Genomic DNA, 13,576 nt, shown 5'->3' with positions numbered 1-13,576 from the left:
AAAGGAACTGAGGTACTGCGGCGTAGTGACACAGTATATGAACGAAGATCCATATCACATCCGGAGCCGGTGACGGTGCATCGAGTCAAGGTGGATCGAATGCCACGTCAAGGTCCACTACACTCCGTGTTGAAAGGTTTTCCGAGCAGCTGAAGCTGGAAGGGATAGCTGTCTGAGAAATCTGTGGGAGAAAGGCAATCCATTGAAGAACTCCTTTCTACCTTTCAGAGGGTATGGCGCAGATTGTCAATATAGAAGGGTCCACAGAGAAACCAGCCATTTATCCGGACAGGACCACCACACCCTGCCTTGGCTCTTTTTGGGATACTTAGGGTTTTCCCCATGAAAGTCATCATCTTGGGGTCAAGTTCAGGAGTTAACGCTACTTTCTCTTCAATCTCTGTCTGGCTGCATTCTGCTTTGAAGCATTTGCTTATCTAGTGACTTTTAGGTACCCTGCCACCTGAGGGAAGGAAGTCCATTCCGAGAACTTCCAGATGAAAAATATCTTCTGCTTTCTCCTCTGGGATGGCATCAGGAGCAGATTTCTCTTCTTGATGCCACTTTTGTAGCACGTCGGAACCCAACTACGGTGTTTCAAGGGACCCAGTGTTCCGGATAAGATTTTGAAGTTGGAGTATTTTACTCCCTATTTTTGAAAAGTTGGGAATAAATGATTTTGTAGGGAGTAAAAACATGAGTCCCGTTGCCAATGGGAGTATTTTATAAGGAGTAAACATTTGTTATTCATGCATATTAAAAAATAAAGTTGACCTCTTTCATAATTATAGACTGTTCTTCCTGTGGAACTAAATGAACTACTGGTCCAAACACATCCAAGGTATTGTTTGGGTAAAAGCAGGGGCACAACGTCCTATGTGTCCCTTTCCCCATTTTTTTATTAGGATTATTTGTACTCCCCATTTTTATTTTTAGGGAGTAAAAGTGCTCATACAACCCTTATCTGTAGGGCTGAAGGGACCACTCTGATAGCGTCCCCGCTTCCCAAGGAGGGAGGGTCTTACGGTTCCTCACACCACTGAGCTTCATACGGACTGACATACATCCCCTTTTATCCGCACTCCCCTTGATGGAAAAATTAAATCTGTGACTTCAGAGGTGCGATTCATTTTCATCCAGCTGAAGCTAGAGAGGTAGGATAATCTATGAAACAGCTGACTTCAGAGTCATGTGGATAAACTGGTGATCATCTCTAGACCCTAGGCCTGGTATTGTTCCTCTGAACCTGGTATTGCTCCTCTGATCGGCCATGATGACCTGGGATCTGATGTCCACCTCACAGCTGTGGGCCAGAATCGTGGGATTTTGTCACTTCCCCCCAGGGGGGAGCCTTTCCTTGTGAGGCTAGGGAAGTGAGCTTGCTACACGATAACCTCCCTAGGGGTAGAGGCAAGTGGGACCTCCACGGGAGAGACTCCCCCCTTGGGGACAAGGACTCCCATTCCCATCAGGAACTCCCTACGCAATACCTCCATCCATCTGAAACAATAATATCTGTTGGAAGAAGAATCAGTAGATGTTTGTTATTGTAATTTTGAAACTCTCAGATACTCTGAAGGGAATCACTCAGTACTGCGATGAAGAAACTACTGGAGTAATAATAAACCAGGGTTCGAAATTGAGGAGAGCTGAGAGCTATTTAGCTACTGCTTGTAGCCTAGAAGAGACTGGTAAGCTTGACACCAACAGTTACCAGGAACTACTTTTGGTTCCCCATGCCAACTGATTTTAAGGCATAAAGGGTCATAAATAATGAAAAACACATTTTTTCATCTTATGTAAAAGTTAGATTAGCGGAAAGCTACGCACTAGCTCCTTGTCCCACTTTGGTAGCTCCTGGTCACTTGTTCATGCTGGACACCTAGGCGCATCTTTCAGCTCTTGCTAATCCAATATCAATTTCAATCCCTGATAAGCACAAATCAGACACAGAAGAACTTCTAAGAGATGTTGGGGAAGCCCTAGAACAGCGTCATAAAAATGGGAGGAGCAAGAGAGACCTGTGAGTTTCAAACCAGCTGTTGGAGTGAAGCTGAGGAACACAAGCTGGAAGGAAGCTGCAGAGAGCAGTTGCCCGAGCAGCCCTGTGTGAGGAGCAGGCTAAAGAGTGCCTGCAGAGTGGAGTTCATACAAAGAAGAGGTGGCCGGACCGGGGAGAGGATATCCCGGCTGAGGCCGCTTGTCTAGAAGCACACTGGAACGTACAAGCAGAGGAAAACAAGCTCAAGAGGCACCCTGACAAGGAGCAGAGAAATAAAGGAGGGGAACACCGACCCAGTGTCACAGCCCTATTACAAGGAAGGTAACAGGGAGGGCGGGAGACCCCGGGTGAGAGACACATGTAACAATTGGTATACATTTAATATGCTCAGTGAGGAGAGAATATAATGAATATAATGAATGGCATAGATATACTCGTAATGAAAGAGACAAACTTAACGATTGGCAAGAGTGAGAATCGTCACTGGGTTGATCATACTCATGGCAGTGAAAAACCAAATAACCAGAAGAGCAAAAATCATTACTGGGTCAATCATACTTGTCCCAGTGAGAAACAGTATAACCAGAAGAGTGAGAGCCATCACTGTGTTCTTCACACTTGTCCCAGTGATAGGTCAAGTGATAAAAGGAGTGATAACTCCAAGAAGAGTAACAGTATTTAAAATATTCAAGATACAAATTGGTTGTTGAACAAAGAGCTTGTCAAGGTTGTGTGTGAAGACCAGAGAGAAAATAGCTTGAGGAAACACAACATATTTAAACAGGACTTTGAATAGTCAAGAGAAGCGAGGCCAAGAACATTGGAAACCCCTAACGAAACTAAAAGAACTGATTCAAAAGATAGCCAAGAACTATCTCAAGGTTATATACTGAAGAAAGCCTGTCAAGAAAGCAGCCCCAGGAGATCCTCAGTTTTTGTAACTCTCCAATTCCACGCGCGGTTTGCGCTCCCTGAGAGCTTTCTTGTCCACTATTAGGAAACATCTCTTTAGCATGCCTGCTGGAGCCTCTGCCCCCAGCTCGCAGGGAGGAAGGTGAGGTGCCGAAATGCCAGAGCACCATGGCTTGTACAACTGCTCTCCTCATCCCCTGAGAGCCTCACCATGCCCCTGCTCCTCGAAACGGGATGCTGTCCCCATTGCGCCAAACCTGGCGAGCAGAAGGTTCAGATTAATACGCCACACTTTAACCCCCAAAAAAGTAGTAAGAGCAAAATCACGTATCTGAACAGCCTCTCAAGCAACAAAGAGGCTAAAAATGGCAAATGCAAAGGAATAAAGGAAGTTAGATTGAGGAGTACGAACATTGGTGGAGTCAACCATGTGCTCTGTGTCAGAGTCATATGCCGGGCTGTTGTTTTCTCTACCCATGGATGCATTATGTTTAGATTCTGTTCTTGTTTTTTTCTTGCTTTTAATGTACTCCTCAAGCTTCTATAAAGAAAAGAAAAAGAATCATTGTGCTTGCCTTTGGTCTTGACATAAAATCTGTATAATTTTCCACGTGCCCTTGATTTGTTCATCTGTACCTCTATCTGACTGCCGAACCGTCACATCTTTGCTCCATCCCTCTGCCCTAATGTGTACTTTGTGACTGCCAACTGCTTGGGTTCCTGCTTTACTTGATTTTCCACACTGCTATGCAGTCTTGGTACTTCAACGCTATGATGATGGCTTCATTCAAGTTGGGATCTTTGTCCTGTGAACGCTTTTCTCTGATTTGGTTGCTGCTGCAATGCGCCAGAATCAAGTCTCTGATACCTCTCACAGTGTTACAGTTTATGGTCAGCTTCCTGAGGTTGCACAGAAATTCCTCTGTCGTGTCCACACCTATTGCCTCATGGTGGAGAGTTGCAACCACTGCTTCATTATGTTCAACTTTGTGTGAATCTCTTTGCCACACACTTGAAAGATTGCTCATACTTGTCTGGGTTATTTGTTGCAGTGGTGGTGAGGGGTGCTAAACACTCTTCATCCCTCAGTGTTGAAAGATTATGTGTTACTCACCAGAGTGACTAACGTACTTCTAGTCCATAGTCCCCTTTTCCTCCATCCTGTATGGGTGTCCCTCATGAGTGACAGGAACAGAACCTTTTTTTACAAGAAAAAACACTTTCCTTTTAAACTTAAAGGTGCATCAGGGTGCGGCTCCAGGAGCACAGGCTTCCTTAACCACGCCCACCAGCCCGCACCTCAATCCCTTTGACGTATCGGCTGTATTATGCTGTACAATCTCGCTGCTCTTTTTAGGGGGAAGGATGTTGGACATATGGAGGAAAGGGTAATATGGACTAGGAGTACGTTAGTCACTCCAGTGAGTAACACATAATAACTCCTACGTCCCGTCCCCTTTCCTCCATCCTGTATGGGCGATTACCACTGATACAACTTCCCTGTGGAGGAGAGCTTGCCATTCTAGGTGAAAAGATTATGCAGGACTGCTTGGCCAAATGCTGCATCAGCCCTGGCACTGGTATCCAGGCATTAATGTTTGCAAAAGGGCGATGGGGAAGCCCATGTCACCTCCCTGCTAATCACCTGCAATGGCACATGGCACTGAAAAGTGACCGCTGCTGCCTTGTCCCTGATGGCATGAGCATGCATGCCCCTTGGCAGATACTTCTGTTGCACCTTGAATGCCTCCTGGATCGATGCAGTCTTTTTAACGCTTGCTGACCCTGCTTTGAGCCGCTGAACGTGACAAACAAGGCATCCGTCTTGCAGAAGTCCTTCGTTCTGTCCAGATAGAATTTTAGTGCTCTTCTGACGTCTGGTCAGTGAAGAGCCCTTCCTGCCTCTTCCTTGGGGTCTGTAAAGAAAGTGGGGAGCACAATCTCCTCATTAATGTGGAAAAAGGAAACCACCTTCAGGAGGAACTTGGGGTGTGTGCGGAGCACAACTTTGTCCTGATGAAACCTAGTATAGTATAGGGCTCCGAAGCCACTAATGCCTGTATCACGCTAATTCTGTGAGCCGAAGTAAGCCCCACTATGAGTGCTGTCTATAGCGTGACCAGTTTGATGTCTAACGTGGTCATGGGCTCGAAAGGTTTGTGCGCCAGTGCACAAAGCACCACGTTAAGATCCCAGAGTGGGTGCGAGCGTTTGACCGGTGGGTACAGCCTGATCAAACCTGTTAGATGCTTCTTTTATGACAGGATTGGCAGAAGAGAAAGTAAATGTGTCTGAGTTCCTGTATGCACCAATAGTCGCTAGGTAAGTCTGGTAGGTGTCAACCTGGACCCCTGATCTAGCCAAGAGGGCCGAGAAGGATAACACCTGGTCCAGCGTGCAGACCAGTGGGTCCACACCATTTTCCTTGGACCATAGGCCGAACCTGGTCCATTTGCTCTTATACTGCTTTCGTGTAGCTAGACTCCTGGCTCCCTGTATGATTTCCAGGTTATTGCGAGACAGCTGGCGATGATGCTCAGGTTCCAGGCTGCTAGGGCTAGCCTCTCCGGAGAGGGGTGCAGGACTGTGCCTCCTTGCTGCACCAGAAGAGAGCCCTTTCTGAGCAGGAGGAGCATTTCTGGCTGGGCTGACATCTGACAAAGGTCGGAGAACCAGGGCCTTGTAGGCCACCAAGGTGCTATGAGGATGAAATGCAACCGCTGGGTTTGCCTGATCTTGCTCGCTACCTTGTGAATGAGCGGTGTTGGGGGGAATGCATCCACCTACATCCTGTTTCAGGGTATCTGAAGCGCATCCCCAAGGGAGCCGCGCCCCTTCATGCCCCAAGCTGTGAACTGCTGGCAAGTCCATTTGCTCTCCATCACAAACAGGTATGTGACAGGGTGGCCCCACTTGTTGAACATTGCCTGGAGCACTCTCCCATTCAGCTGCCACTCGTAATTTTCAGACTGAGCCTGCCTGCCTCCAGGTTGAATCCTCCCTGCATACAGACTGCTGAGATCTATACATCTTGTGCAATTGCCCCTCCCAGATGTCTAGGGTCTACCGGCATAGGAGGGGATCTGGTAGTACATGCAGGTAGAGTTGTCCGTTTGAATACACACTGCGCTGCCCCTGATTACTGGAAGGAAAGACTTGAGTGCGAGCCAAACAGCCATCAATTCTAGCGCGTTGATGTGATTCTGCTGTTCGGTCTGAGACCATAGCCCATGCACTGCATATTCTCCCAGGGTCACACCCCACCCCTAGAGAGCAGAGTCTGTAGTCAGAGTATGCTGTATTGGATGCCTTTGAAACGGCCTGCCCACCATGAGGGTCACTTCCTGGGCCCACCATCTGATATCCCGCCGTAAGTGAGGGCGGGGTATGGTGATCATCGCCCCCTGATGACCTTTCGCCACGAAATGCAGCTGCAGCCTCCTCATCCGCAGCCTGGTGTATGGAATAGCTAGGAGACATGCCGCTAGCACTCTTAGCAGGTGCTAGAACCACCACGCCATCGTTACTGTTCTGCTGATGAAGTGAGCGACAGAATCTTTGTCGCTGCCACCTTCTCCCCCGTAGGGAATACCTTCTGCTTCTGTATATCCCACAGCAGCCCCAAGAACACCAGAGCTTGAGTAGGGCAGAGCTGCAATTTCTGGTAGTTGATCAAAAAACCCAGCTGCTAGAGTGTAGTCATCAGACTGTCTGCTGAAGACCTGACCTGCTCCAGAGACGTCCCTCTGACTAACCAGTCATCGAGGTAGGGATATACATGCAGGCCCTCCACCCTGAGCAGGGCCGCCACATCGTTCATGAGTCTTGTGAACACCCTTGAAGCTGAATTCAGACCAAAAGGTAGCACCTTGTATTGAAAATGCAAGCCCATGGCCCGGAACCTGAGGAAGGCACGGTGAGGTTGCACTATGGGGACATGAAGATATGCGTCTTTCAGATCCAGGGAGCATGTCCAGTCCCCCTCACACACCGTCTTTGCTATGATAGCTGGCGTCACCATTTTGAACTTCTGCAAAGGTAGGTACAGATTGAGGGAGGAAAGATTGAGAACCACTCGCAGGCTCGCCTGGTTCTTCTGTTGAATGGTGAAGATGCTGGAGAAAAAGCCCTGACCCTGTTGAGGGAGAGGGACCTCCTCCAACGCCTCGCTCTCCATGAGGGAACACATCTCTGCTAGGAGTAAGGGTGTTCAGATCTGTGGGTGGGGGGCAAGGGGGAGAGGATGGAAGGAGGAGCCGGAAGCCTGTGGAGGCTACCGAGATCACCCATGAGTCCGAGAAGCATATGCGCCAAGCTTGACTGTGCAGGGCCTGCCTGTCCCCGACTGGGGTGCTGTGGATCTGAAAATAGACATCATTGGTTCTTTGGGTCTGAGGCATACGACTGGGAGGGGGACTGGAAGAACCCCTTGTGTGCAGACTTGTGATGTTTTCGCCTATGCTGGCTTGGGGATCTGTCCGGTTGCCTGGCTCGGCGGTCCTGGAACCCCCAGAATCAGCGGAAGGATTGCCCCTTGTCTGAGCGGGATTGGCCCTGAAGGAAGGCTTTTGCTGTTGGCTTGGTCAGAATGGCCAGGGATTTGGCCGTCTGCAAACTGCTTTTGTTTTTGTCTAGCTCTTCGCCCATAGTGGAGTGGAAGAGGTCGCCACCCTTGAAGGGCAAGTGTAGGATTCTGTTGTGGACATCCGGGTTGAACCTGGTGGCCTTAAGCCAGGCCGTCCTACTCATGTCTGTCGCCACACAGATTGCCCTACTGACAGTATCTATGTGGGCCACAGTGGCCTCCATGATGTCTTCTGCCACCATTTTTGCCTCGGCAAGCCAGCCTTGAATGAGGCTTGCTTGTCGGCTGGCATGTCCCCAATAAAGTCTGCATTTTCTCTCCAAATCTGTTGATTAGCCGCCACCAGGATGGCATTGGCGTTGGCTTGTCAGAGATGCAGGCCCGCATTGGAATATATCTTTTTACTATAGGCCTCTAGCATTGTCTGCCTAGTAGTGCTGATGAAGAAGTGCTCGAGGAGGATTGGCATTCATAGATGCTGCCGCTATGACTGATGATAATGGCTGCGGGTGTACTGACAATAGTATAGCATGGCCCTCCAGCTGCCTGAATTTGGCACACAGCCTCTTGTTCACTGAGTGGAGTGGAGTTTGAGCTAACCCTTTTTTAGCCAGTTCCTCGCCATCTTTCTGCAGCGGGATGCCGGACCTGGCCTCTGCTTTAATGTTGAGTACTTCCACCAATACCCCTGATTCTGGCTGCTGCTTCTGGGGCTGTGGGATGCCCAGGTATTCAGGTAGGCCCGCTATCGTGTCATGGAAAGCCTTCGCAGAGGAAGGCGTGTCTTGCTCCTCTTCATCAGTGTCCTGCTGATTCACTGCATTAGCCGGGGCCCCTGGGTCAGTAGGGGGAGTCTCTGCTGTCAGACATGAGAGTGTTGATACCAGTACTGAGACCGGAGTTACCGCAGGTGCGGGTAGTGGCGGCGGAGGTGGTGGTGGCATTGTAGGCTGCGTAGATGTCATGTATTATGCCCTTGAGGATGTTTCTCATTTGTGGGGATCCCATTAGGGACAAAAACTTGTCAAAGAAGAGGTCGTCGAAGGCATGTGCACCGGCGCCACCGACAAATACGCCTGTTGCCTGCCCCCCTAAGAGTACATGCCCTCATTGTAGCGAGCTCCCATGAAGGTTGGGTACAACGTGGTCCATGTGCTCAGAGTTATTGGAACCCAGCCTGCCCTGGTTGTGGGTTTGCGCCTCTGCGGTTCATTCATTTGGCAGGCTTCTGTCCTGGCTGGAGTGATTTCCCGCCTTTGGGGGTCTGGTTTGACCACCATCTAGTCTGCACGTGCCACCATTTTGTCTGTGCCTTCTGCACGTGGGACTGTGGTTGACGCAGGCCTGGGCTCGGCCTGCTTGCCTGATCGCATTGGCTCTGCCCCGTCTTGCACCTCAGGCACGGGCTTGGTATGCTGTTGTCCCTCAGCCATGGGGCCAGTAGTGCTATCTGCAATGCATGCAAATGACCCCTCGGGCGTGTGCCCAGTAACAGAGCTAAGTCCCTATGGGTGTGTCCCGGTACCAGAGCCAGTGGGCTCCTCGGCAGTGGAATGGCAGGGCCCGTAGAACCCTCAGCCGTTAAGCCGATAGATAAAAGCCTGTGTGTCCCTTCTGCCGGTGCGAGGGTCCGACTGACCCATCCCGACTGCAGGCTTCCCTGGGAAGGAGTCGCCTCTGCAGGGTGCTTTAGAGCAGAGTACGCTTACCCTCTTGGTCTTCCTCTTTACGTATTCCTTAATGCTTTCCAGCGGAGTCCTGGAGAACAACTCTCGCCAACGCGTGAGCTGTTTTTTGAGGGATCGGGGTGTGAGAGCTTTGCACGCTGAGCAGCCTTACCATCCTTGGTCTTTGCCAAGGCACCAGAGGCAGAGCATTTGCGGATCCGTGGTGGGGAATGAACCATCGCATGACGGGCACCTACTGAAACCGGTTGCGGCCGACATGCGCTGGGGACAGACAAAGGGACCGGTGGACGGTGTTCCCAAACTCTGAAGAATCAAAAATGGAAGATTAGGGAACGCACAGAATTATGTAGCTTGATGCCTCACCCAGGAGCGCTGGTGAAATCGGTCCGCTCCTGTGGACGTGGGAAAGAGGACTGAGGTGCGGCAATGCTGGGGCAGGGTTAAGGAAGCCCATGCTCCTGAGGCCTCGCGCATCATGCCTTTAAATTTAAAGGGAACGTGGCTTTTCTGGTAAAAAAAGTTTCCGTTCCATCTCTCGTGAGGGACGCCCATACAGGATGGAGGAAAAGGTACAGGATGTAGGAGTACAAGCGTTTATTAGGGCCACTACTCTTAAATTAACTGGCGGGTTGCCACATCCAATGCTTTCTAGGTCTACCTTGAAGTTTGCCCTTCATTGGCCCCTTCGGATTGCTGCTATCCCTGGACTGAGCAATAATGCGAACAGCATGGCCACACTCTTCTCTATTTGTGTGCCTCTTTGTCTTTCTCTCTGGGCCCCTGTAGCCTGCTTGTTCTGCATATGACATGACTACACAAAAGATTTTCTGGATCACATCCTTATCACCCTTGTGGGGATTTTTCTCCTGATTCATGCATTTAGCAAGCAGTACACCAAGGGCATATGTAGGCACCATAAGTTCCCTCCAGTACATCGGCTACAAATCATGTATGATTGCGCTGGTGTTTTGGTTGTATCAGTGAGTGTTTCTGGCGGGAGGAGGATGCCTGTTTATTAAGGGGGCTTGTACATTCTTGTGAAGGAGATGTGATCCTGATATCACAACAATGAGTTTGAAATGTAATGATATTGAAGTAGTTTAAAAAGGCCATTGTTTTGAAGCACTTACTGAATCATGAACATAATACGTGCGTCTACAACTAACCCATTACAAACTGAGGTCCCCAAGAAACCTGTTTTACTGCCAAGGATCAGCCTTCTGCAATCTTGGTCTGACACAGGAAACCAAACCCACACCTCTTACAATAATTAACCATTAAACAAATGACCCTCTATCTAGCATATGGTTTGAAGCTAGCGCAGCAGTCATTCCACTCTGTGCTGGCCCGAAACTGTACTTTTTTCCATTTTGAGAGGGTAGCTGTGTAGTCAACATTGGAAATCTGACTTTTGGGTGCCATACAGTACAGGGAAATCCCCTGAATCGTACTCTGTACAGGTTCACTTCCTCCTATACCCCCTCCCTTAGGTAATTGTTTGTGCAGTTGTGTATTGTGGAAATTACAAATGCTGAGCCACATTTAAGGTCAGGATTCTTGCAATCACTTCTTTCAACATGTGTTCGGCCCCTGACTTTGTGCACTTTATTCTATGCCCTTGTGCCTCTTACTCACCTCACAGTTCCACCATACGGAACACAAAATAAACACTATTGTATACATTGATAGAGAGAATGTTGACTCATCACCTACAACAACAAACTTTGTTTTTCAGATCACCATGAGTAGGTGCGAGGAAAAGAGCTCCCATGACGAGTGCCGGCGCCAGGTTGCCACTCCGTCAAGGAGTAATGAGGCATGTTCTGATGATCACAAGAGCCCCTCACCGCCTCCCAAAAAGAGAAGAGACTCATGTCATGTCCAGCAAAAGAGCAAAGACGCGTGTCCGACCTCCAATAAAAGCAAAGGCAAATGTCCACCTCCTTATTCAAGTTCTAACACAAATGAGAGCAGTCCAGAAAGAAGTGAATCATCCGAGAGCAGAAGCCCATGTGGGTGTCAACAGAAGTCCAAAGACCCATGTGCAAAGGAGAAAAAGAGCAAAGACCCATGTGCAAGCGAGAAAAAGAGTAGAGACCCATGTGCAAGTGAGAAAAAAAGTAGAGACCCATGTGCAAGTGAGAAAAAGAGCAAAGACCCATGTGCAAGTGAGAAAAAGAGCAAAGACCCATGTGCAAGTGAGAAAAAGAGCAAAGACTCATGTGAAGGTGAGAAAGAGAAAAAGAGATACGACCCTTGTGAAGCCACCAAAGATCAAAATGACTCATGTCCAAGCGACGAAGACCCATGTGCAAGTGAGCATAAGGGCAAAGATCCATGTGCAAGTGAACACAAGAGCAGAGACCCATGTGCAGGTTCCCGTAAGAAGAAAGACCCATGTGCAAGTGAACATAAGAAGAAAGACCCATGTGCGGGTCAAAATAAGAGTAGAGACCCATGTGCAAGTGAACATAAGAGCCGAGACTCCAGTGGGAGTGGCAGTGGAAGCAGAGACCCCTGTGGAGGTCAACAGAAGAAGAGCAGAGACCCCTGTGGAGGTCAACATAAGAAGAGCAGAGACCCCTGTGGAGGAGAACAGAAGAAGAGCAAAGACCCATGCGGGGGTCAACGTAAGAGCAGAGACCCATGTGCAAGTGAGCACAAGAGCAGAGACCCATGTGGGAGTGGGAGTGAGAGTGGGAGTGGAAGTAGAGACCCCTGTGGAGGTGAACAGAAGAAGAGCAGGGACCCATGTGCAAGTCAGAAGAAGAAAGACCCATGTGCAAAACAGAAGAAAGACCCATGTGCAAGCCAGAAGAAAGACCCATGTGCAAGTCAGAAGAAAGACCCATGTGCAAGTCAGAAGAAAGATCCATGTGCAAGTCAGAAGAAAGATCCATGTGCAAGTCAGAAGAAAGACCCATGTGCAAGTCAGAAGAAAGACCCATGTGCCAAAAAGAGCAAAGACCCATGTGCAAGCCCTGATACCAGTGAAGAAAGGTGTCCAAGCCCCAAAAATGACTCATGCGATAGTGACAGTCAGACCAAAGACGCATGCTCAGCTGGCAAGAAGAGCAGGGATCCATGTGCCAGTGAAAAGAAGAGTAAAGACACATGTTCCGCTGGGAAAAAAAGCAGCAATTCGTGTGGGTGCAGTGACCAAAAGAAGGGCTCGTCTGGGGAGACGGGCAGTGACCTATATGCTAGTAGCAACTATAAACTAAAAGACTCATGTTCAACTGGCCAAAAGAGCAAAGACTCATGTGGCAGTGATCATAAGATGAAAGATTCATGTTCGACTGGCAATAAGAGTAAAGACCCATGCGCAAGTGAACACAAGAAGAAAGACTCATGTTCAACTGGCCAGAAGAGTAAAAAAGACCAATGCGGCTGTCCCCAGAAACCTAAAGACACATGTGGCACTGGTAAAGAACAACCAAAGGAAGACTACAAGCAGCCTTCAATTGCTGAACTCCAGCAGATGCTTGAGACTGATGAAACCTGTTTCAATTCAGAAGATGAAGTGTGGCCGAACCTTTACCTGGGCGATAAGTAAGTACCTTCGAATGTATGGTCACGTGATCTAGAAAGACCTTAAAAGAATGAGATTTTCACTTTATCTGAAGAAAGATGGATACAATTTTATATTCTTTTTTTTATGAAACATACAATATCTTCAGCATTTCCACATTCAATAGTTTTCCTTGGTTTGGGTTTGCAATAAGTCTGAATAATCAACGGTTTTGTTTCATGTACAATAGCTGCATCCATTGCTCAATTCAATTCACGGGTTGCTTCAGAAAACAAAATGTTCCATATAGCAAACTCCATAAAACCCGGAAATACACCCAAAAGTACTAGTAACTCCTTGCTCAACTGTTTGCAAGATAGACAGCAGAGTTAGCAACAGAGTAACATACACGTACTTCACGTTGGAGGTTGCTCCATGCATTCACTACCCTTTCTGTTGTCACCTTTTTCCTCAGGTCTTGTGATGTGTACTCCAGTCCACCAAATGGTCCAACATGTCATTTCTTCAATGGTCCGCTAAGGCGACTGTCATTTTTGCACTGTTCTGGTCAAAGCAAATGTTGATTTTGGAATAGTCGTGCAAATTTGTAAAGAAGTGCTATAGAAACAACAGTATTGCATTTTATTAGGCAAGGCATCCAGAATGGGAAACAATAATCCCTGTATAGCCCCATAATAGGAACAATACTCTAGATGAGGCAGGAAATGTAACACTATTTAAAGTCTCCAGAATAGGACATATGGCCTGAGGTGGGGAATCCATAACAGTATACAATTGGTGGTATATTGCCCCAGAACTGAACACAATTTTTCTGGGTGAAGACTACAGAATGCATACATTAACCAGAATGGAGTAGC

The 13,576-nt window shown here is 48.3% G+C and overlaps 1 protein-coding gene across 1 annotated transcript in view; it reads left to right on the top strand.

Annotated features, from left to right (window-relative positions):
- The window catches only part of LOC138472681 (uncharacterized), a 207,908-nt gene that overhangs the window by 160,885 nt on the left and 33,447 nt on the right, over positions 1-13,576 (top strand). The window contains exon 2 of the mRNA XM_069610972.1: positions 10,923-12,739. Within this exon, the coding sequence (XP_069467073.1) occupies positions 10,929-12,739 (1,811 nt within the window). The 5' untranslated portion in view covers positions 10,923-10,928. The remainder of the gene's footprint in view (positions 1-10,922; positions 12,740-13,576) is intronic.

This window comes from Ambystoma mexicanum, chromosome 8 (assembly GCF_040938575.1).
Source record: "Ambystoma mexicanum isolate Mex_15411 chromosome 8, UKY_AmexF1_1, whole genome shotgun sequence".
Taxonomy (NCBI): Eukaryota; Metazoa; Chordata; class Amphibia; order Caudata; family Ambystomatidae; genus Ambystoma; species Ambystoma mexicanum.
This window is presented reverse-complemented; position numbering and strand designations above follow the sequence as displayed.